Genomic DNA, 22,663 nt, shown 5'->3' with positions numbered 1-22,663 from the left:
CCAACTAGGGGAGATGACATACCACACTCAAGAAAGGAAGAGAAAGAACCAAGATGGTACAGAGTGTCAAGAGGGCTGTGGCAGAGTCATTAGTAAGGACAGGGACACCAGAACCCACACACAGGAGAAAGTGGTCAAGAGTGCAGTGGGATGAAGGAGGAGGTAAAAAGTTGAGGAAAAGGCTTTGGTTCCTTTGTTTTTGTTTTCGCCAATCCTGGGGCTTGAACTCAGGGCCTGGGCACTGTCCCTGAGCTTCTTTTGCTCAAGGCTAGCACTCTACCACTTGAGCCACAGTGCCACTTCCTGTTTTTTCTGTTGATATGGTACTGAGGAATCAAACCCAGGGCTGCATGCATGCAAGGCAAGCACTCTACCACTAGGCCACATTCCCAGCCCCGGGATAAGGCTTTGGCCATTGAGGAGTATTAGAGACCAGCTCTGGTGAGGTTCATGGTTTAGTAACCCATGGCTTGAGATAAGGACAAGAAGAACATGTAGAATATGTTTGTTCTTTTTCTTTTGGTCATGAGGCTTGAACTAAGGCCTGGGTGCTGTCCCTGAGCTTTTGCACTCAACGCTAGTGCTCTACTACTTTGAGCAACAGCACCACTTCTGGTTTTGGGGGTTAATTGGAGCTAAGAGTCTCATGGTCTTGCCCAGGCTGGCTTTGAACCACAATACTTAGATCTCAGCCTTCTGAGTATCTACAATTACAGGCATGAGCCACCCATACCCAGCTATAATATGTTTTATGTGTTTACAAATCAATGACAAAATTCTGAAGAGAATGCTGAAGAGAATTTGGGCACTGCCCGTGTGCACGCGTGCGCGCACACACACACACACACACACACACACACACACACACACACACACACACACACATGCAGCGGCTGGGAACCTAGATGGAATAAAAAGGGAAAAAGGGAAAGAGCCATGAGCAAAATGAATTTTTCCTCCGTACCTCTCATAAGTTGTTTATGTCAGGTGTTAGTTTCAGCAACACAAAGTCTGACACCCATACTTGCCAGTGTAAAGAGCACTGTCCATCTAGTTAGGACAACGACCATCTTTGTGGAACCCTTTGTGCATAATCTTTATAGTAGGGCTTAATGAAGCATCTCTAAAAACATGTTAGAGGTATGACTTAATTAGTAGAGTGCCTGCCCAGCAAGTACAAAAGCCAGAGTTAAAGTCCCATTCCTGTAAAAACAGAAAACATCCCCAAACCCTATAGCCAGCCCCCACAAACAAACATCCTCAAAACCAATCCAAACAAACAAACAAAAAGTCAAGGCTTCTTTGGGCCACATATTTATGGCATGGGTTTATCTGAAATCCAATGCTTCTTCTAAGTAGAAAAGGTACCTGTTGTCCTTTGATAATTGTTTTCCCAGAGAGAGATATTATAAGATGTCTTACGTTTTGTGGTTTTAAGATAAAACTAGCTCAATTCTCAATTGAGTAAATCATGGATAAGAAGGAACATGATCTTCGTGAAGGATTTTAAAAAGTCTGGGTTCATTAAACCTATAAAGAAATCCAAGATACTCTCAGCTTTTAAAACTTAACCCTCCGCAGGAGTGCAGATAACATTATCAGTTTAGTCTTCCTGCTTAAGGTCTGGTTAAGAGCTTGACATAAGCATACTTTTGAAATGTCCTGATGGGCTTCAGAATTACCTGACTCCTTAGTTCTGGGAGCCTTCCAGTTCCCTAATAGTATTTATTTTATCCCTCAGGGGGTTTGGTTATCCCACCTTATATCCCAAATATTTGAACTCTGAAAGTCCAACTTGGCTTTTACCACATTTTATGGCTACACCAGCTTTCCAGATTGCACTTAACACAAACATGTTCCAGATGCCATCTCTATGGGATTGAAAGAGTTGTGTTATCACCAGAGTGGAATTCCCCCAGAACAGGAGAAGGGGTTCCTGGAACTCCCTCTTCTCCTTCACCCCCAGCCTCATGGAGCCTTCCCTACCAGGGCTGCTCACTGTGGGCTACCAACAATGAGTCCAGCTGGTCTCCTATTCCCTCCTGCATTCCCTCATTACATGTCTGGAAATGCACTATGGAATATTTTACAAAAGCAATTCTTCAAGTGGGTTTTTAAAAAAGAAGTTATAGTTGTCAAAATAATAAAAATTTTGTGTTCTGGACATTTTATTGACTAAATTCTGTCAACGAATGATGAAAAAAACCATTGTGAAAATGGTTCCTTATAGGATTTTTGTTGTTGTTTTTGGTCGTGGGGCCTGAACTCTGGGCCTGAGCGCTGTCCCTCAGCTCTTCAGCTCAAGGCTACCACGCTACCACTTGAGCCACCGCACTACTTCCGGTTTTCTAATGGTTTATTGGAGATAGGAGTCTCACGGAGTTTCCTGCCTGGGCTGCCTTTGAACTGGGATCCTCAGATCTCAACCTCCTTAGTAGCTAGGAATACAGGCGTGAGCCACTGGCGCCCGACTCTTATAGGAGTTTTTTTAGGTTAACCTCAGGAAGGTATTGTCCAATGCAGTTAGTTCACTGACAAAATGTATGAACTTAAACTGATTTTTAAAATTTATCAAGATCGAAAAAAAATTCAAAATCTGGAAAAATCAAAATATATTGATGCATTGGTGGCTAGTATACTTGTATAGACAGGCTTGCCCTGGTGTTTACTAGCAGAGAAAATTCAAAGCCTCCTGTTCAAACAGAATATGGTTATGCCTCTAGAAATTCCCCTGTATATATTCAAGCCCTCTAGCTTCCAGGTAGCTATGTTGATATTATGATTCTGTTATTATTGGTTACTGAAGAGCAGAGTAATTTTTTGTTTGTATGTTCTGGTACTGAGGCTTGAACTCAGGGCTTGGACACTGTCTAAGCTTTTCACCCAAGGCTGGAGCTCAACCACCTGAGCCACAGGTGGTTTTTACTGGTTAACTTGAGATCAAGAGTCTCACAGACTTTCCTTCCTTGCCCACTTGGAATCATGATCCTCAGATCTCAGCTTCTAAGTAGCTGGGCTTACAGGTTTGAGCCACCAGGGCCAGCTTCAATACTTCTCATTTTGAAAAATAACCCCTATTTTCAACTCGTATTTTACGATTTTATTCTTTCTATTTAGATCTTTGATCCATATGAAATTTATCTTGGTCTAGAGAAAGAAGTACAAAATCAGCTTTAGTTTCGTATGTATGTTTTTTCTTTCCTGATTGCTAGTCCACTTAATATAATTTATTTACTTTTTTGCTCAGTGCTTTGGATCTAACGTGGGGCCTTATGCTTGCTGTCACTAAGCTATCCCAAGTCACTTAATTTCATTTAGTGGATTGCTATCTTTATAGTAACAAATCCCCAAGTATTTCTGGCTATTTTGGGATTCACTATTCTTGTCTAGTATCTGATCTATTCATGTGCAGAAATCAAACTGTTTTAATTATTGTCCTCATTATTCTCCTTTTTTCAATTTCCTTGGCTATTTATAATATTTATTTCCCATGAGAATTTTTGTGCCAATTTGTTTCATTACAAAAATTGTCTTGCTCCTAGTTTTATAGGAATAGACATTGGGTGAAGTTTGTAGGTTGACTTTAGAGAAATCCACATCTTTTTGGTTTTGTGTCTCTCCAAAAATAGCACTTTCTCTTGCAATTTAAATCTTGTTTTTGACATAGAAGTAATTTTTTTCATATAGAAATAACTGCTGGGCTGGGAAGGTGGCTCAGTGGTAGAGCGCTTGCCTTGCATGCATGAGGCCCTAGGTTCGATTCCTCAGCACCACATAAGCAAAAAGCAAAAAGCCGGACGTGGTGCTGTGGCTCAAGGGGTAGAGCGCTAGCCTTGAGCTGAAGAGCTGAGGGACAACGCCCAGGCCCAGAGTTCAGGCCCCACGACCGGACCCAAAAAAAAAAAAAAAAGAAATAACTGCTGAGGGGCTGGGAAGGTGGCTCAGTGGTAGAGTGCTTGCTTTGCATGCATGAGGCTCTGAGTTCGATTTCTCAGCACCACATAAGCAAAAAAGAAAAAAGCCGGAAGTGGCGCTGTGGCTCAAGTGGTAGAGTGCTAACCTTGAGCTGAAGAGCTGAGGGACAGCGCCCAGACCCAGAGTTCAGGCCCCATGACTGGACCCAAGGAAAAAAAAAAGAAATAACTGCTGATATTTTATTTTTATTGTTTTAAATATTATTGGTCTCTTACCATATGAAACTATCTAACGTTACCATGTTAAAAGCTTTAACTTTTTTCAAAATTTAAATGGATGATATGAATTACCTAAGTTAATATTATTTTAGTAAGCCATATACCTTGAATAAAATTCTAATAATACATCTCCACTAATCAGAGCCTTTCCTTAATTAGGAGGTAAAGGAATCAGATAACTGAAGATAAATGTATACTATTTTTTAAATTAAAAAACAATTTTCCAACAAAATTAATGAAGCCAACACCAAATTTCATTTCTCCTTTATGAATGAGTCTGCTGGTCTAGAATTTAATAACCATAACTCAAAGGTATTGTCTTGAAGTCAGCATTGCTGGACACTGAAAGCTTAGGCTATGGTCCTAGCTATTCGGGAAACTGAGAATTGGAGGATGGAAGGTGAAATCCACAAGACTCTGTCTCCAATTAACTAGCAAAATGCTAGACTAGTTCAAGTAATAGAGTGCCAGCCAAGAGCAAAGAAGTAGTTTGAGAGAGCTTTGAATTCAAACCCTGATACAAAAACCAAACCAAACCACTAATCACCCCTCCCCCTCAAAACACTCCCAAACGCACTGGGATTGGAAGGGATTTATTAATTTGTTTATCTATTGGGTGGTAATGGGATTCTAACTTCAGTCTCTTACTTGTTAGATTGGTGCTCTTATGATTCAGCCCTGATTTCTGCTTGTTATTAAAAAAATAATAATACAAAGCCTGGCGCTGGTGGCTCATGCCTGTAATCCTAGCTACTCAGGAGGCTGAGAGCTGAGGATCACGGTTCAAAGCCAGCCTGGGCAGGAAAGTCTGTGAGACTCTTATCTCCAATAAACTACTAGAAAACTGGAAGTGGCACTGTGGCTCAAGCGGTAGAGTGCTAGCCTTGACCTGAAGAGCTCAGGAACAGCGCCCAAGCCCAGAGTTGAAGCCCCATGACTGACCAAAAATAAATAAATAAATAAATAAAAGATAATACAAGTATATAAATAATTCCGAATGGTTGGGCATGGGTGGCTCACACCTCTAATCCCAGCTACTTAAGAAGCTAAATCTGAGGATTGTGGTTCAAAGTCAGCCTGAGCAGGAAAGTCCGTGAGACTTTTGTCTCCAATAAATCATAGAAAAAAGCCAGAAGTGGCTCTGTGGCTAAAGTGATAGAGTGCTAGTTAGGCCCAGAGTTCAAGCCTCAGGACTGGCCAAGAAAAAAAATCTAAAGGATAATTCAAAGTAAAGTAAAGATATAGTACATGTACAATATTTCTTAGTAGCAGTCGAGTTGAATTTAACTATAATATTTTTGCTTGTTTTATTTACTTTTGAGACAGAGACTCTCTATATAGTTCATGCTCACCTTGAACTCTTACTATTTTTTTTTTTTTTGTACAACTGTGGCTCAAGTGGTAGAGCACTAGCTTTGAGCAAAAAAGCTCATGGACAGTACCCAGGCTCTGAGTTTGACTGGCACCAAAACAAATTATTGTTCTTTTTTTACTTTTTTTTTTTTTTTGTCGGTCACGGGGCTTGAACTCTGGGCTTGGGCGCTTGTTCCTGCGCTCTTCAGCTCAAGGTGAGCACTCTACCACTTGAGCCACAGCACCACTTCCAGTTTTCTAGTGGTTTATTGGAGCTAAGAGTCTCACAGACTTTCCAGCCCGGGCTGGCTTTGAACCGTGATCCTCAGATCTCAGCTTCCTGAGTAGTTAGGATGACAGGCGTGAGCCACCGGCGTCTGGCTTTAAATTATTGTTCTATTTTCATACATGCAAACAAATTGCTTTGGCCATATTTATCCCTATTCACCTTTCTTGATAGCTTTCTCCTTCCTGCTGATACCTACTTCTCTTAACAGAATGTGTCTCACTGTCATGCATTATTTTTCCTTTTTTTTTTTTTTTGGTTCCAGTCGTGAGTCTTGAACTCTGGGCCTGGGCGCTGTCCCTTAGCTCTTCAGCTCAAGGCTAGTGCGCTACCACTTGAGCCATACCACCACTTCTGGCTTTTTTTTTCTGCTTATGTGGTGCTGAGGAATCGAACCCAGGGCCTCATGCATGCAAGGCAAGTGCTCTACCACTGAGCTACCTTCCCAGCCCTCCTTTTTTTTTTTTTTTTTTTTTTTTTTTAATAGTGTGCATTAATTGCACCAAGAAGCTCTATCATGGTATGTTAGATGTTCTGCTCATCATTATTTGAGATAGAGTCTCACTTTCTTCCCTGTCTGGGCAAGGTTCAACTAGGCTTTCAGTCACTAGGAAAACAGGTCCCACTGCTTCCAGCTCTTGGTGAAGAAGGGTTCTCACAAACTTTTTCCTGCCTAGGCTGGCCTCGATCCATAACCCTAACAATCTCAGCCTCCCAAGTGACTAGGATTACAGGCATGAGGTATTGGTGTCTGACTTGAAGGGTTCCATGGGGTAAATTATATCTCAGTTTGAAAAAAGACAATCTCTCCTGAGAAAGTCTTTGTTCTGGTGCTACAGTCCTGAACATGTCCTCAACCTAGTACCCAGCCATTTTGTTTATGGGTTTAAAATTAGGAGGCTGGAGACATGGCTCAGGTGGTAGAGCACCTGCCTAGCAAGTGCAAGGCCCTGAGTTTAAGCATAGTACCACCTCCCAAAAAAAGTTTATCCACTAGGTGCTAGTGGTTCATGCCTCTAATTTTAGCTACTGAGGGGGTTGAGATCTGAGGATCACAGTTCAAAGCCAGCCTGGGCAGGAAAGTCCATGAGATTCTTATCCTCAATCAACTAATCAGAAAAAGTTGGAAGTAGAGCTTTGGCTCAAGTGATAGAGTGCTAGTCATGAGCAGAGATGTACGTGTGCATGCACCCACGCGCACACACATGTACGCACACAAAAAGTTAATCATTTTATTTTTCATATTTTCATATTTTCCTTATGAACCATTAGACCCAAGGGACATCTTAAAACATGTATACTCAGTTTAACAAATGGTTTTATAAAGCATATGTCCTTGGAACTATCATCTAAGCCAATGACAGAGCATTTCTAGCAGCTCAGAAGTCACCCACTGATAATTATTAAGAGTTGAGTTGTTAATTGAGTTGGTGACTGAGTGTTGGTCAAAACTGAAGTGAGCCAGGGGGTACCAGTGTGGCTCACGCCTAGCTACTCAGAAGGCTGAGATCTGAGGATCATGGTTCAAAGCCAGCCTGGGCAGAAAGGCCACAAGACTTTCCTGTGGCACTGTGGCTCAAGTGGTAGTACACTAACCTTGAACTGAAGAGCTGAGGAATATTGCCCAGGCCCAGAGTTCAAGCCCCATGACTGACAAAACAAAAAAACAATACAACCAAAAAACCTACAACTGAAGTGATTTCATGTAAAAATGTACTTCTAGCCTCTTGAAAAATGTGAAAATGTGGTCACACTTCACCCATATTCTCATGTGGGGACAGTTGCCTAGAGCCCTGGGGTCAAGACCCTTTTTCAGATGGCTCTGCTTTAGGTCAAGTTCAGTGAGCATTGGTTTAGAATGTAATAGAAAAGGAGTCAGGCTTGGTGGCTCATGCCTGTAATCCCAGCACTCAGGAGGATGAGCAGGAGAATACATAATTCAAGGCCAATCTGGGCTTCAGAAGGACATCCTGTCTCCAGGAAGAAAAAAAATGGAAACAAAATGAATGCATGAAAAGAAAACAAAGGAGTTGGAGGCTTTGCCCGGGGAGCTGCTCTTTCTGGGATTGTGCTTCTTTCTTGGCAGCCTCGATAATGACATGAGCTCTTGGCTTTCAGACAAGAAGATTCAGGTGTTTGTGGACACACTTGAGTCCCAGTGCCTGCTGGACAAGCAAGGGAGAGATCTAGTACATGATGAGACCTATGAATCTAGAATTTAGTCGTGTAGGTTAAGGAGTGTTCAGCATACAGATAGTGAAAGTCACAGGAGTAGTTGATGTCATTCCAGGAGAGTTATTGGATATATAGAAGCTGAAGATTGGGCTGGGAATGTAGCTCAGTGGTAGAGTGCTTGCCTAGCATGCATGAAGCCCTGGGTTCGATTCCTCAGTACCACACAAACAGAAAGCCAGAAATGGCATTGTGGCTCAAGTGGTAGAGTGCTAGCCTTGAACAAAGGAAAGCTCAGTGACAGTACCCAGGTCCTGAGTTCAAGCCCCAGGACTGGCAAAAAAAAAAAAAAAAAGTCGAGGATCCTCTAAGGGAGCAGCAGAGGAAGTGAATACTCTCCTGTGCTGCAGGCCCTGACAGAATGATTCCAGGGACACTGGAGACAGAAGGGAGTTTCTATAATAGAAAAAAGCAAAGAATAGGAGCACTAATAAGAGCACGTAAAGAACAGGAGCACTGTAATAAGAGCACGTTTGAGCAAAGTGGAATATTCCACTATGATGCTAACTATGCAGAGAGGAAAGAAAGCAAGGCTGAGAAACAGTCCAGGGCTTAGCTAGAAGAATCCTTGGTGCTGAGCATTGGTGGCATACACCTGTAATCCTAGCTGCTGAAAAGGCTGAGATCGGAAAATCATGGTTTGAAGCCAGCCTGGACAAGAAAGACTATAAGATTTTTATCTCCAACTAATCACCATAAAGTTGGAAGTATTGGTATGGCTCAAGTGATAGAGCACCAGCCTTGAGAGGAAGAAGCTAAGGGATAGTACTTAGGCCCTGAGTTCAAGCCCCAGTACCAGCGCCAGCACCAGCACACACACAGTAACAGATACACACAGACACACAGACCCCCTCCCCCACAGACACACACACAAATGATGAGAGCAGTTTTACACGTATGAGTGGGGGTAGGGAGCCTGCTCTCTTCGGATGAGGGTGAATGAGAAGGGCGTACAGGGAATCTTAGAGGATAATTCAGAAAGAAGACAGGTTGTAAGCTGCAGGGCAGAGGGTAGCTGTGGCAGGATAGGAGTTAAAGGAGGAATGGTTTTATTTATTTTATTTTTATTTTTTTATTGTGAAAATACTGTACAGAGGGGTTACAATTACATGGGCAAGGTAATGAGTACATTTCTTATCAAGCATTGTAGCCTCCTCCTTTGTTTCCCCTTCCCATCCCTTCCCATCCTTCCCCCCCCCCCGCCCCCACCAATCCTCCTCCTCCCCTCCCCCCCCACCAAAGTTGTAAAGTTCGTTTTTCCACATAACCACTTGTACATCTCATTGTTGCAATGGGTCCCCCTGTATCTCTGTTTTAACGATTTGTTTTTTCCCTTCCCCTCCACAAATTATACCAACATCAAATACAGTGAAAGCCGGGGGGAGAGTGACATACAAAGCAACAAAAACATAATCTTATAAATATGTTAGAAATAGCTTTTATTTATTTTTAAATTATTTCTTTTTGGCAGAACTGAGGTTGGAATTCAGGGCCTGGTGCTCCCTAGGCTGGTGCTGTGCTACTCAGCCATGCTTCCAGCCTTGTTTTACACTGGCTATTTTTAGGCTATTTTAGGTATGTGCCTGAGTTGTGATTCACCTACTTCAGACTTCTGTACTTGTTAGGTTGACAGAAGTGGGCCACCCCACCCAATTTCCCTTCATTGACAGGGAGTCTCACTGACTTTTATGTCTGGGCATGCCTGGAACCAAGATTCTCATGTTTTCAATTTCCACATAGGTTGGACAGTTCAACTATAGTCTAATGATGGGAGAGAACTAGTAGGTGTAGGAGAAATGAACGAAGTGGCATTGGAGAAAGGATGACAAGGTGACATGATAGAGTCCAGGAAGAGCTGTTTATCTTCAAGTGGAAGGAAGGATTCACCTATCATAAATGGGAGTCTAGATGTGAAGACATAAACGTTTACAAGTTTTACAGCAAAAGCAGATGGAGCCTTCACCTGATAGCTTTTTTATTTTTGTGACTAGGAAGTGAGGTTTTCTGTAGGACTGAGGAATTTGCAGAGCCAGGTGCTGGTGGATGACACCTGTTATCCTAGCTACTCAGGAGGCTGAGATCTGAGGATTGTGGTTGGAAGCCAGCCCAGGCAGTAAAGTCCATGAGACTCTTATCTCTAATTAATTGCCAGAAAACCACAAGTGTGTTATGGCTCAAAGTGGTAGAGGGCTAGCTTTGAGCAAGAGTCCAGGGACAGTACCCAGGCTCTCTTAGGACAAATAAAAAAAAAAAAAAGGATTTGCAAGCATTCCTTAAGGGGACAGGAGGGAGAGCAGAGCGGGGGAGACACAGATGCAGCCTGGGGAACTCAAGAGGCTGGAGCTGGCATTTGTGTTAGAAGGGTTCAACTAAGCAAAGAGACAAGAGTGAGGAGTGTTGAAAGGCATTAAAGGTAGTGGTGGTAGGGTAGCTCAGTGGAGGATGCCTGTACTTATGAGCTTGTATGAGATTCTGGATTCCATCCCTGGCATTCACCAGTCAAGAAAGATAACAGATTCTTTTTCTTGTTCTTTCTTTCTTCTTTTCCTTTTTTTGGTCAGTCGTGGGGCCTGAACTCTGGGCCTGGGCGCTGTCCCTCAGCTCTTCAGCTCAAGGCCAGTGCTCTACCACTTGAGCCACAGTACCACTTCCAGCTTTTTTTTTTTTTTTTTGCTTATATGTTGCTAAGAAATTGAACCCAGAGCTTCATACATGCAAGGCAAGCACTCTACCACTGAACCACCTTCCCAGCCCTGAAAGATAACAGGTTCTGTGGAGGAGGACATGGGGACAGGAATGGATTTAGAGACAAAGATCAGAGCTCAGTGATCTGAAAGTTCCCTTAAGGTTAGAGAAACAGGTGGCTTGGGAGAACTTAAGCCAAGTGCTGGAGCTGTGGGCACAAAGCTGGGGTAGGGCGGCCACGTGTGAATGGTTATTTCAGATATGAAGAGCTGTGAATAATTCTGGAGAGAGACAGGAGAGTGGCACCTGGCATGGGAAGGAGGAAAAAGCCATGGGATGTACAGAAGCAGAGGACACTTAGGACTAGGGCTGCACATGCAGTTTAGAATGTTCTAGTATGCCATTTACTAAAGGAAATAGAAACAAGTGAGATTCCTTTTTAACATTCAACCCAGCATGCCCCAAGATATTATTATTCCAGCACATAACCAATATAATAAGTCATAAAATAGTTCCTATTCTTTTCCCACATAAACTCCTCTCTGCTTTCTACCTCTTTTTCTCTGCCTTCTAAGGGATTTCTGTCAACTTTATCTTATTGCCTTCTTTTGATTTTCAAATGTTTCTGCTCTCAGTTACAACTTCCAAGAGTTCTTTGAGTGCTCCTTTTTGTAGCAGCCTGTTCTTGTCATGTTAATGTCCTTTTCATCTGAGGATTTTAAGTGACAGTTTGGTTGGTTTTTCTTATTTGGGTTGAGCAGTTCTATTTGCTTCCTTCTAGTTGTTTGTGTCTGTTTGTATCCTTGGTGCGGGAAAAGGCAGGGCCTAATGTCATGGTGTTGTGCTTATATTTAAGTAAGGGAACTGGAAGTTGATTGGAACCTGTAGTGTGTGTGTAGGGGGAGGGGGATATTGCCAACTGTGAACTTGACCTCAGTTATATGGTCAGCTATTTTTTTGGGCGGGGAGGAAGGGAGACTCCCAAAGTTATCATCCTTACAGACTTTTCTTCTTAAATGTTGGTCTGAAACCACAGAAAAGAACCTCCCAGATATCATTCCGTGGGTATTAGTCCCACTAATAGGGTGTAGATTTCGGGTGGGAAAGAGGACTTGGGGTCTTAATGTTCTTTTTTTTATTTTTGTTTGGGTCCGGTCATGGGGCCTGAACTCTGGGCCTGGGCGCTGTCCCTCAGCTCTTCAGCTCAAGGCTAGCGCTCTACCACTTGAGCCACAGCGCCACTTCCGGTTTTTATCTTTTTGCTCATGTGGTGCTGAGGAATCGAACCCAGGGCCTCATGCATACAAGGCAAGCGCTCTACCACTGAGCCACCTTCCCAGCCCGGTCTTAATGTTCTGTATGGGGATGGTTATGTTATACTGCTTGGGGGTCCCAGTCGAAAGGCTCTTTTGTGTGCCGGTGTAGCACCTTTGTCAGGTGGCAAACTTTCCAGGCTCTGCTGAGGTAAGGGAAGGCTCCTTGCTCAACTGCACTGAGTTAGGGAAGGTGCAAAAGAGGACCTGCTTCTTTTTCCTTTTTAAAAAAAAATTTTTTTTTTTTTGTGCTGGTTCTGGGACTTGAACTCAGAATGCTATCCTTTAGCTTTTTTTTTTGCTCAAGGCTGGCACTCTACCACTTGAGCCACAGCTCCCTTCCAGCTTTTTTGTGGTTAATTGGAGATAAGAGCCTCAAGGACTTTCCTGCTGGTCTGGCTTCAAACCATGATCCTCAGCCTCCTGAGTAGCTAGGATTATAGGTGTGAGCCACCAGCACCTGGCTTTTTCCTTCCTTCCTTCTTTCCTTCTTTCTTTCATGTTGGTTGTGGAGCTTGAGCTCAGGGCCTGGGTGCTGTCCCTGAGCTTTTCTGCTCAAGGCTAGCACTCTACCCCTTTGAGCCACAGCACCACTTCCAGTTTTCTAGTGGTTAATTGGAGATTAACAGTCTCATGGACTTTCCTGCCTGGGCTGGCTTTGAACCATGATCCTCAGATCTCAGCCTCCTGAGTAGCTAGGATTACAGGGGAGAGCCAAGACCTAGACTTCTACCTCTTTTCTTATCTCCAAATTCCTTTGTTCTTTCTAGCCCTAAGGCTCTTGTTCCATTGTTGGCTGAGACTGTCCACCTAAGCAGTTTCCCTTGATTTTTGCTTTCTCTGGCAGGTCACTGCTGTGCCTCTTTAGGGAGATCGACTACTGGGAAAGGCTGCTGTTTGAGACACCCCATTATGTGGTGAATGTAGCTGAGCGAGCTGAGGACCTGCGCATACTTCGGGAGAATCTGCTTCTCGTAGCTCGAGACTACAATAGGTGGGCTCCAACCCTCAGTGCACACCCTCCAATGCCACTTCCTCTCTTCCCCTTGTCTTACCTGCCTGATGGTATTCTACATTTCTGACAGTTTCCATTTTGTTCATTTCAAAGGAACATGCCTGTAATCCTAGCTACTCAGGAGGCTGAGATCTGACGGTCATGGTTCAAAGCCAGCCTGGCCAGGAAAGGCCGTGAGACTCATATCTTCAATTAATCACTAAGAAGCCAGAACTGGAGGTATGGCTCAAGTGGTAGAGTGCCAGCCTTGAGTGGAAAAAGCTGACAGCCTCTAGGCCTTGATTTTGAGCCCCAGTACCAGTGCATGCGCATGCGTGCGTGCGCACACACACACACACACACACACACACACGCACCCGTGCACATGCACATACACACATGTCTTTCCCAGGCTCCTTTTAAAATTTATTTTTAATTGAAAATTTTTTTTTTTTTTTTGCCAGTCCTGGAGCTTGAATTCAGGGCCTGGGCACTGTCCCTGAGCTCAAGGCTAGCGCTCTATCACTTGAGCCACAGTGCCACTTCTGGATTTTTCTGTTTATGTGGTCCTGAGGAATCAAACCCAGGGCTTCATACATGCTAGGCAAGCACTCTACCACTAAGCCACATTCCTAGCCCTTTTTTAATTAAAAAAAAATTTTTTTTTTGGTCGGTCGTGGGGCTTGAACTCTGGGCTTAGGTGCTGTCCTTGTGCTCTTCAGCTCAAAGCAAGGGTGCTACTGCTTGAGCCACAGTGCCACTTCTGGTTTTCTAGTGGATTATTGGAGGTAAGAGTCTCATGTACTTTCCTGCCCAGGCTGGCTTTGAACCACGATCCTCAGATCTCAGCCTCCTGAGTAGCTAGGATTACAGGGGTGAGCCACTGGCACCCAGCTTACTTTTTTGTCAGTCATAGGGCTTGAACTCAGGCCTAGGCACTGTCCCTGAGTTCTTTTGCGCAAGGCTAGTGCTCTACCACTTTGAACCATAGCTCCACTTCCAGTTTTTGAGTGGTTAATTGGAGATAGAGTCTCATGGGGACTTTTCTTCCTTGTCTGGCTTCAAATCGTGATCCTTAGGTCTCAGCCTCCTGAATAGCTAGGATTACAGGCATGAGCCACCAGTGCCTGGCTGCCCTCCTCTTGTGACCCTAAAATTACTTTTGTTTCTTGTAGCTGTAGGAGAGAGAGCAAAAGCAATCAGTCCTCTCTCACTCCACAGGACACTTCCTTAGGAATAAAGCTGTGTGGTGGTAGAGTTTGGGGCACAGAATGATACCGGATTCGTTGAACTGAGTGAGGCCTTTCTGCCCCTATCCTGACCCCATCACCTTGTTCTCTGAACTCCTGGTCCCTAGCTCTAGAGTAAGCCTTTGTTTTGGGTTAGGTACCATGTTCATTCAAGCCATTATAACAAAATATCACAGCCTGGGTAGCTTATAAACAACAGGAACCTTATTGCTCATAGTTCTGGAAGCTGCGAAGTCCAGGATTAAGACGCAGGCAGATTCAGTGATGGGTGAGGGCCCATTTTCTGCTTATAAAAGACCTTCCTTCCCTCCTTCCTTCCTTCCTTCCTTCCTTCCTTCCTTCCTTCCTTCCTTCCTTCCTTCCTTCCTTCCTTCCTCATTTTTCCTTCCTTCCCTCTCTCCTTATCTCCCTTCCGCTCTCTTTCTCTCCCTCCCTTACTCTCTCCTTCTCTCCTTTCCTTCCTCCCTCCCTCCCTCCTTCCTTCCTCATTTTTCCCTCCTTCCCTCCTTCCTTCTCTCCCTCCCTCTCTCCTCCTCTTTCTCTCCCCCTCCCTCCCTCCCTTCCTCCCTCCCTCCCTCCTTCCTTCCTTCCTTTTTTTGGTCAGTTGTGGGGCTTGAACTCTGGGCCTGGGTGCTGTGCCTCAGCTCTTCAGCTCAAGGCTAGCGCTCTACCACTTGAGCCACAGTGCCACTTCCAGTTTTCTGAGTGGTTGATTGGAGATAAGCGTCTCACAGACTTTTGTGCCCTGACTGGTTTTGAACTGTGATCCTCAGATCTTAGCCTCCTGAGTAGCTAGGATTACAGGCGTGAGCCACTGGTGCCTGGCTCTGTCAACTTTCTTGCTGTGAAGGAGAGGTCTTCATTGCGCATCCTACCAACTGCCAATCCTTTTTTACTCTCAGGATTATTGCCACGCTGTCCACAGATGAACAGGCCCTGTTCAAAGAGCGTATCCGGTTCCTAGATAAGAAGATCCACCCCGGACTCAAGAAGCTGCACTGGGCCCTGAAGGGGGCCAGCGTCTACTTCATCACGGAGTGCCGTGTACATGCCAGCAAGGTGGGTCATGAGACCCTGCAGGTCTGCAAGGCTGGCAGAAAGGCTGGCACATGGGGAATCAACACCTGAGTTGGGTGATGGAGGAGAGAGTGGAGAGTAGTCTAAAAAAATCAAAGTGTGCTTGGGATCCAACCCAGGGCCTTGGGCATGGTAGAGAAGTGCTCTACTTCTTAGAGAAAGCACTTTTTACAGACGTGAGCAATTCTAGTGGGATGATAAGTGGGAAGGTAGAATGAGGTCCAGAGGGTCCCTTCCCAAGCTGGTGGCCACAAACTGCTCATGTGGTGCCTACTACAGGTACAGATGATCGTGAATGATTTCAAGGCTTCAACTCTAACCATTGGCTGGCGGGCCCAAGAGATATCAGAGACACTGCTGGTACATATTACTGGTAAACGGGTGTACAGAGATCTGGAATTTGAGGAAGCTCAAAGGGAACATCGGGCAGTAGTTCAACAGAAACTGATGGACCTGCATGAGGATGTGGTGAACATCATGACCAACTCCTACGAAGTGTTTAAGAACGATGGACTCGAGGTAGGGGGTGAAAGGAGTTTGTGGTTGGAGAAAGCCTCACTTCCATAAGGTCATTCCCTAATGCTTTTTTGTTTGTTTGTTTTTACCAGTACTGAGGTTTATATACAGGGCCTGAGCAGTGTCCCCTAGCTTTCCCTGCTCCCCTCAAGGCTCTCACTCTTATTAATTGAACCACACCTCTACTTCCAGCTTTTTAGTGGTTCATTGGATAGAAATCATATGGACTTTTCTGCCTAGGATATCTTCAAATAGTGATCCTCCCATCTCAGCTTCCTGAGTAGCTAGGATTATAGGCATGAGCCACTAGTGCCCAGCTCCTCACCTTCTTTTTATTGTTTTATTTTCTTTTAATTTTTTCACCAGTACTTGAACTCAGGGCCTGGGCACTGTCCCTGAACTTCTTTTGCTCAAGGTTAGCACTCTACCACTTGAGCCACAGCACCACTTCCGGCTTTTTTCTGTGTATGTGGTACTGAGGAATGGGACCCAGGGCTTCATGCATGTGAGGCAAGCACTTTACCACTAAGCCACCTTCCCATCCTCCTCACCCTCTTTTTAAATCAAAGTCTGTTTCTCACACATCCTGCTCTAGATCTAGATTCCACCAATCTTCAACCTTTCAAACACCTTACTTCAGCCCCCTAATCTCCTGCTTTTCTGCTTAACTGGCTCATACCCTTTTCTGTCTTCTGGCATTCATTTCCCTGATACTTATGCCTAGATTCCTGAAGGGCCCTTTTGCTCCCTCCATCTTTTCCCCACCAGATTCAGCAGCAGTGGATGCTGTACATGATTCGATTGGACCGCATGATGGAGGAGGCCCTTCGCCTGAACATAAAGTGGTCACTGCTAGAACTGTCCAAGGCCATCAACGGGGATGGGAAGACCATGCCAAACCCACTCTTCCGAGTCCTTGTCATTTTGCAGAATGATACACAGGGCGGTGTGGCTCAGGTGGGGACCACGCTGTGCCTTTGAGACTCTAAGACTATCACACCGTAGTCACTAGTTTTCCCCAAACTTTGTCTTTGGTACTGACTTTCTCTTATGGCCTTCAGCTCTGGCTCTCAGGTGTTCGGCCTTGCCAGTTCTGAGGCTCATCTTCTCCGTGGGCTGAGCTAAAGCCCTCTCCACTGTGTTTCCCACAGGTGGAATTCTCACCCAGTCTGCAGACTTTGGCAAATGTGGTCAATGACATTGGCAACCAGCTCTTTCACTCCATCTCTGTCTTCCGCCATCTCCCCGATATCCTCATGAAGCGCAAGTTGCATCGGGAACCCATCTGCGCCACTGTGGGTACGTGGGCAGTGGTAGGGCACCCTGGGTAGGGCTTTCGGAAGAAGGAGGAGGAGAGACAAGGACTATTTCCAGACACACTGGGCCAGTCAACTCCTTAGCTGGAGGGAAACAATGTCAAGGGACTGGGCTGGGGATGGGAACAGAGAATGGGATGGCAGTTGATGTTGGGGGATGGATGCTCATGGAATTTGGAATTGGGGTAGGAGATTAGCAAAGACAAGTTTGAGACTGGAGCTGGGCCATAAGTGGTCTCGATCTCACAGGAGAGACAAGTGACCCAGTTGGAAGTGACACTAAGGGTCAAACTTTACTTTCTGTCCCCTCTCTTCCCCTTCCCTTTCCTTCCCTTTTCCTTCTTTCCCTTCCCTTCCCTTCTAACTTTTCTCCTCCCTACCCAGCCCTCCAGTATTGGGGTTTGAATCAGGGTCATACATTAATGCCCATGCTGGACTAGGCTATAATCCTATTTATGCTTCTTTTATGACTGAGATGACAGTCATGAGCCACCACGTCGAGCCCCCACCCCCTTCAGTTGTGGGGCTTGATCTCAGGGCCTCGGTGTTGTCCCTGAGCTCTTTTGCTCAAGACTAGCTAGCACTCTATCACTTTGAGCCACATCACCACTTCTAGTTTTCTGGTGGTTAACTGGAAATAAGAGTTTCATGGATGGGCTGGGAAGGTGGCTCAGTGGTAAGGCACTTGCCTTGCATGCTTGAGGCCCTGGGTTCGATTCCTCAGCACCACATAAGCAGAAAAAAAAATCCAGAAGTGGTGCTGTGGCTCAAGTGGTAGAGCACTAGCCTTGAGCTGAAGAGCTGTGGGATAGCACCCAGGCCCAGAGTTCAGGCCCCACAACCGACCAAAAAAAAAAAAAAGAGTTTCATGGGCTTTACTGCCCAGGCTGGCTTTGAACTGTGAGTCTCAGGTCTCAGCATCCTGAGTAGCTAGGATTACAGGCATGAACCATCAATACCCGGCTCATGCCCAACTTTTTATTAAGATGAGATCTTGCAAATATTTTACTTGGGTTGATCTTCCTCTGTGATTCTCTTGATCTCAGTCTCCTGTGTAGCTAGGCATGAGCATGAACCATCATGCCCAGCTACTTCCTCTGTTTTCCAATGCTTGTGATTGAGCAGTGTTTCTTCAGGACACTGGTGTTGGAGTAGAAGTTCCAGGCAGTGACCAGGGACCAGGCTAGAGTTTGGGATGGGGTAGGTATCAGCAAGAAGTTATCTTTCTGGATCTTTTGAAGAGAGAGATGAAGATATAAAGAAGATCCAGGCACAGATCAGCAGCGGCATGACTAACAATGCAGCCCTGCTGCAGAACTACCTCAAGACCTGGGATATGTATCGGGAAATCTGGGAGATCAACAAAGACTCCTTCATCCGTCGCTACCAGCGCCTCAACCCTCCTGTCTCTTCCTTTGATGCTGATATTGCCCGGTGAGTAGAGAAAAGGTGAGGTGTAAGGATATGACGGGGACACCTGCATATCCATGTTCATTGCTGCACTATTCCTGATAGCCAAGATACGAAACAACCCAGATGCCCCACAGTAGATGAATGGATCCAAAAAACGTGATATCTATATACAATGGAATTTTACACAGCCATTAGATAGGATAAAATAATGGCATTCGCAGGGAAATGGATGGTGCTAGAAAAAATCATGTTGAGCGAGGTAAGCCAAGACCAGAGAGAAAAATGGCACATGTTCTCCCTGATATGCAGAAGTTAGCTTTAAAACACAACAGGATACGACCAAGTATACAGGACTCTGTACACCCATGCACTATGAGACCAAAAGAGGATAGTCTTAAGAGAAAAGCACCAAGTTGTAATGCTCAAGCACCTCTTCATATGTATATAAAAGAATATACACACTGAAACAAACCCTACAGATAAGGAAACAAAGGACCTTTTCTTCATTTGTCTTTTTGTTTTCAGATGATTCTGATGATTCTTTACCTCATATACAGTGTACACACATGCCTATCTGAGGGAAGGTGGGGGGAGGGCACAGAACCAGTGGAAAATGGGTAAAATACGCAGTGTGGGGCCCCCTGGCTACACTGGACATTGATGAAAGTGAACCATCACTCATGGATAGAGGTGGGAGGGAGGGAATGGGAGAGAGAATGAGGGAACAGATGATACTATGCAAAAGGAAGGAAAGGTACTTATTACCTGACGTATGCAAAGGTAACCCTGCTGTATATCTCCTCTAAAACAACAACAACAAAAAATAATTAAAAAAAAAAAGAAAAGAATAAAAGGTGAAGTATATGAGGAAGAGGAAGACTAGGTCGGGGCCAGAGGCTTGGGAAAGGAGATGGGTTAGAGCAGATGCAATTATTGTGTGTTTTCAGCCACAGGAAAGGGAGGGCATGGAACTTTTTTTTTTTTTTTGGTAGGTTCTGGGGCTTGAACTCATGGCCTGGGCGCTGTCCCTGGACTTCTTGTGCTCAAGGCTAGCACTCTACCACTTGAGCCACAGCATTACTTCCAGCTTTTTTTTTTTGAGTAATTTCTTGGAGATAAGAGACTCATGGGCACTTTCCTACCTGGGCTGTCTTCAAACCTTGATCCTCAGATTTCAGTCTTCTGAGTAGCTAGGATCACAGATATGAGTCACGGGGGCCTGGCTTGGACTTTTGTTTCTCCAGTGTAGAGATCCAGGAAGAGTTGGACAAGATTTCAAGAGCTATAGTTGTTTGGAGGAAGGGCCTTAAGATAGGGAAAGAGGAAGCACAAGCAATTGGAAAGATGCAAAGAAGGTACACCTCATTCTAAGAAGGCAGGTTGGAATTGAAGAAGTTGTGTTTTCCTTGTGAGGTCTTGGGGCTTGAACGTAAGGCCTTGTGCTCTCACTTAGCTTTTTTTTTTGTTTTTTGGGTCCAATCGTGGGGCTGAACTCTGGGCCTGGGCGCTGTCCCTCAGCTCTTCACCTCAAGGCTAGCGCTCTACCACTTGAGCTACAGCACCACTTCCGGTTTTTTTCTTTTTTCTTATGTGGTGCTGAGGAATCGAACCCAGGGCCTCATGCATGCAAGGCAAGCACTCTACCACTGAGCCACCTTCCCAGCCCTTACTTAGCTCTTTTGATTAAGATCAGCACCCTGTCACTGAAACAATGCCTCCATTTCTGGCTTTTCTGCTGGTTAATTGGAGATAAATAGGAATGCACTGGAGTTGTCTGCCCAGGCTGGTTTACAACCTCAATCTTCAGATCTCAGCCTCCTGAGTAGCTCGATTACAGGTGTGACCACCAATACCTGGCAGAAGCTTCTTAAATTGTAAAAATTTTAAATTTTGTTTTTGTTGGCCATGGGGCTTCAACTTAGGGCTTGAGTGCTGTCCCTGAGCTTTTTCACTCAAAGGCTAGCGCTCTACCACTTTGAGCTACAGCTCTACTACCAGTTTTCTGGAGATTAATTGGAGATAAGAGTCCCACAAGCTTTCTTGTTCAGCTGGCTTTGAACTGCGATCTTTAGATCTCAGCCTCCTGAGTAGCTAGGATTACAGCCATGAGCCACCAGCTCCTGGCTCTAACTTACAATCTGTGTGTGTGTGTGTGTGTGTGTGTGTGTGTGTGTGTGTGTGTGTGTGTGTGCTGGTCCTAAGACTTGAACTCAGGGTCTGGGTATTATCCCTGAGCGCTTTTTTTTTTTTTTCCATACCTGAGGACCAAATTCAGGGCCTTGCACTTGCCAGGCAAGTGCTCTTCCATTGAGCTAAATCTTCAACCCCTAAATTGTAACCTTAACTGCCAAGGTCCCCTTGTCATTTGGTCATTTATTCATTCATTCAACACCATGTCCTATAGTCCATGTAGAATTTTAAAAACAGAGAGAGATGCCAGGTTCTGGTGGCTCACACCTAGCTACTTAGAGAGGCTGAGATCTGAGAATTAAAGATTGAAGCCAGCCCAGGCAGAAAAGTTCATGAAACTCTTATCTCCAATGAAGCACCAAGCTGGAAGTAGAGCTATGGCTCAAAGTGGTAGAGCACTAACCTTGAGCAAAAAAAGCTCAGGGACAGTGTCCAAGTCCTGAGTTCAAGCCCTAGGACTGGCACAAAATGAAAGAAAGACAGAAAGAAAGAAAGAGAGAGAGAGAGAGAGAGAGAAAGAAAGGAAAGAAAGAAAAGAAAAGGAAGGAAGGAAGGAAGAAAGGAGAGAAAGATAAAGAGAAAGGAAGAAAGAAAGAAGCAAAGAAAGAAAGAAAAAGTTCTTTCTTCCTTTGAGCAGCACTAGTGAGAAAGAGAAAAGTGTAGTGAAAAGACCAGTGGTTATGGCGCCTTGGGAAGGCTTCTACTATTGACTAGCTGTGCAGTCTTAGACGGTTTCTTATATTCTTAGGTTACTCTTTCTGGTAAAGTATTTTATACAGCCTATCTTAGAACACTATGGAGTTATTAAATATACACAAGAGAGCTTTGTAAACTGTGAAGAACTGTTGTTTTCATGATCATATATACTTCAATGTATTGAACAAGGTACCAGGAGAATTAGTTCATTAGAAGGTGTGTTAGTCAGTCAGTATTCTGTTACTGTAACAAATACCTGAGATAATCAATTTATAAAGATAAAAGCATTGTTTTGGAGGTTTTTATCTATGGCTAGTTGGCAGCATTGCTCTGAGTGTTGGCAGCAATTACAGTGGAAGCAAAGCTGTGAACCTCATTGCTTGGAGTGAGAGAGAGGAGGGGGCGGGATCCCACAATTCCCTGCAATGCCAGCTTCACAAGATCCTACTAGGCCTTAACTCTTAAAGCGTCCATTGCCTCCTAGTAGTGCCAAGCTGAGGACTGGGTCTTTAGTGTGTGCGCTTTTGTAGGACATTTAAAAGCCAAAGGAGAGCAGAGAGAAAGCTTCTAGCCAGAGGCATCAGGAAAAGCTTCATGAAGAAAGTGTTTTTTTGGCAATGTCTGCTAATTCAAAAGTAAAGCATAAAAATAGGAAAAGAAGCCAGGCGCTGGTGGCTCACGCCTGTAATCCTAGCTACTCAGGAGGCTGAGATCTGAGGATCGCGGTTCAAAGCCAGCCCGGGCAGGAGAGACCGTGAGACTCCTATCTCCAATAAACCACCAGAAAACCGGAAGTGGCGCTGTAGCTCAAGTGGTAGAGTGCTCACCTTGAGCTGAAGAGCTGAGGGACAGCGCCCAGGCCCAGAGTTCAAGCCCCACGACCGACAAAAAAAAAAAAAAATAGGAAAAGAAGGGGCTGGGAAGGTGGCTCAGTGGTAGAGCGTTTGCCTTGCATGCATGAGGCCCTGGGTTCGATTCCTCAGCACCACATAAGCAAAAAGAAAAAAGCCAGAAGTGATGCTGTGGCTCAAGTGGTAGAGCGCTAGCCTTGAGCTGAAGAGCTGAGGGACAGCGCCCAGGCCCAGAGTTCAGGCCCCACGACCGGACCCCCCCAAAAAAATAGGAAAAGAAAATGCCCTTGAAGCTACA

General features: G+C 44.8%; 1 protein-coding gene across 1 annotated transcript in view; it reads left to right on the top strand.

Moving 5' to 3' along the window:
* Dnah2 (dynein axonemal heavy chain 2) overlaps positions 1-22,663 on the top strand; it is a 131,521-nt gene that overhangs the window by 34,117 nt on the left and 74,741 nt on the right. Inside the window, exons 13-18 of the mRNA XM_042670874.1 lie at positions 12,910-13,056; positions 15,209-15,365; positions 15,663-15,902; positions 16,668-16,856; positions 17,051-17,198; positions 18,457-18,649. Coding sequence (XP_042526808.1) covers positions 12,910-13,056; positions 15,209-15,365; positions 15,663-15,902; positions 16,668-16,856; positions 17,051-17,198; positions 18,457-18,649 — 1,074 coding nt within the window. The remainder of the gene's footprint in view (positions 1-12,909; positions 13,057-15,208; positions 15,366-15,662; positions 15,903-16,667; positions 16,857-17,050; positions 17,199-18,456; positions 18,650-22,663) is intronic.

This window comes from Dipodomys spectabilis, unplaced genomic scaffold (genome assembly GCF_019054845.1).
Source record: "Dipodomys spectabilis isolate Male_0828 unplaced genomic scaffold, ASM1905484v1 ptg000576l, whole genome shotgun sequence".
Taxonomy (NCBI): domain Eukaryota; kingdom Metazoa; phylum Chordata; class Mammalia; order Rodentia; family Heteromyidae; genus Dipodomys; species Dipodomys spectabilis.
The sequence above is the reverse complement of the archived record's forward strand: the minus strand, read 5'-3'. Positions and strand labels throughout refer to the sequence as shown.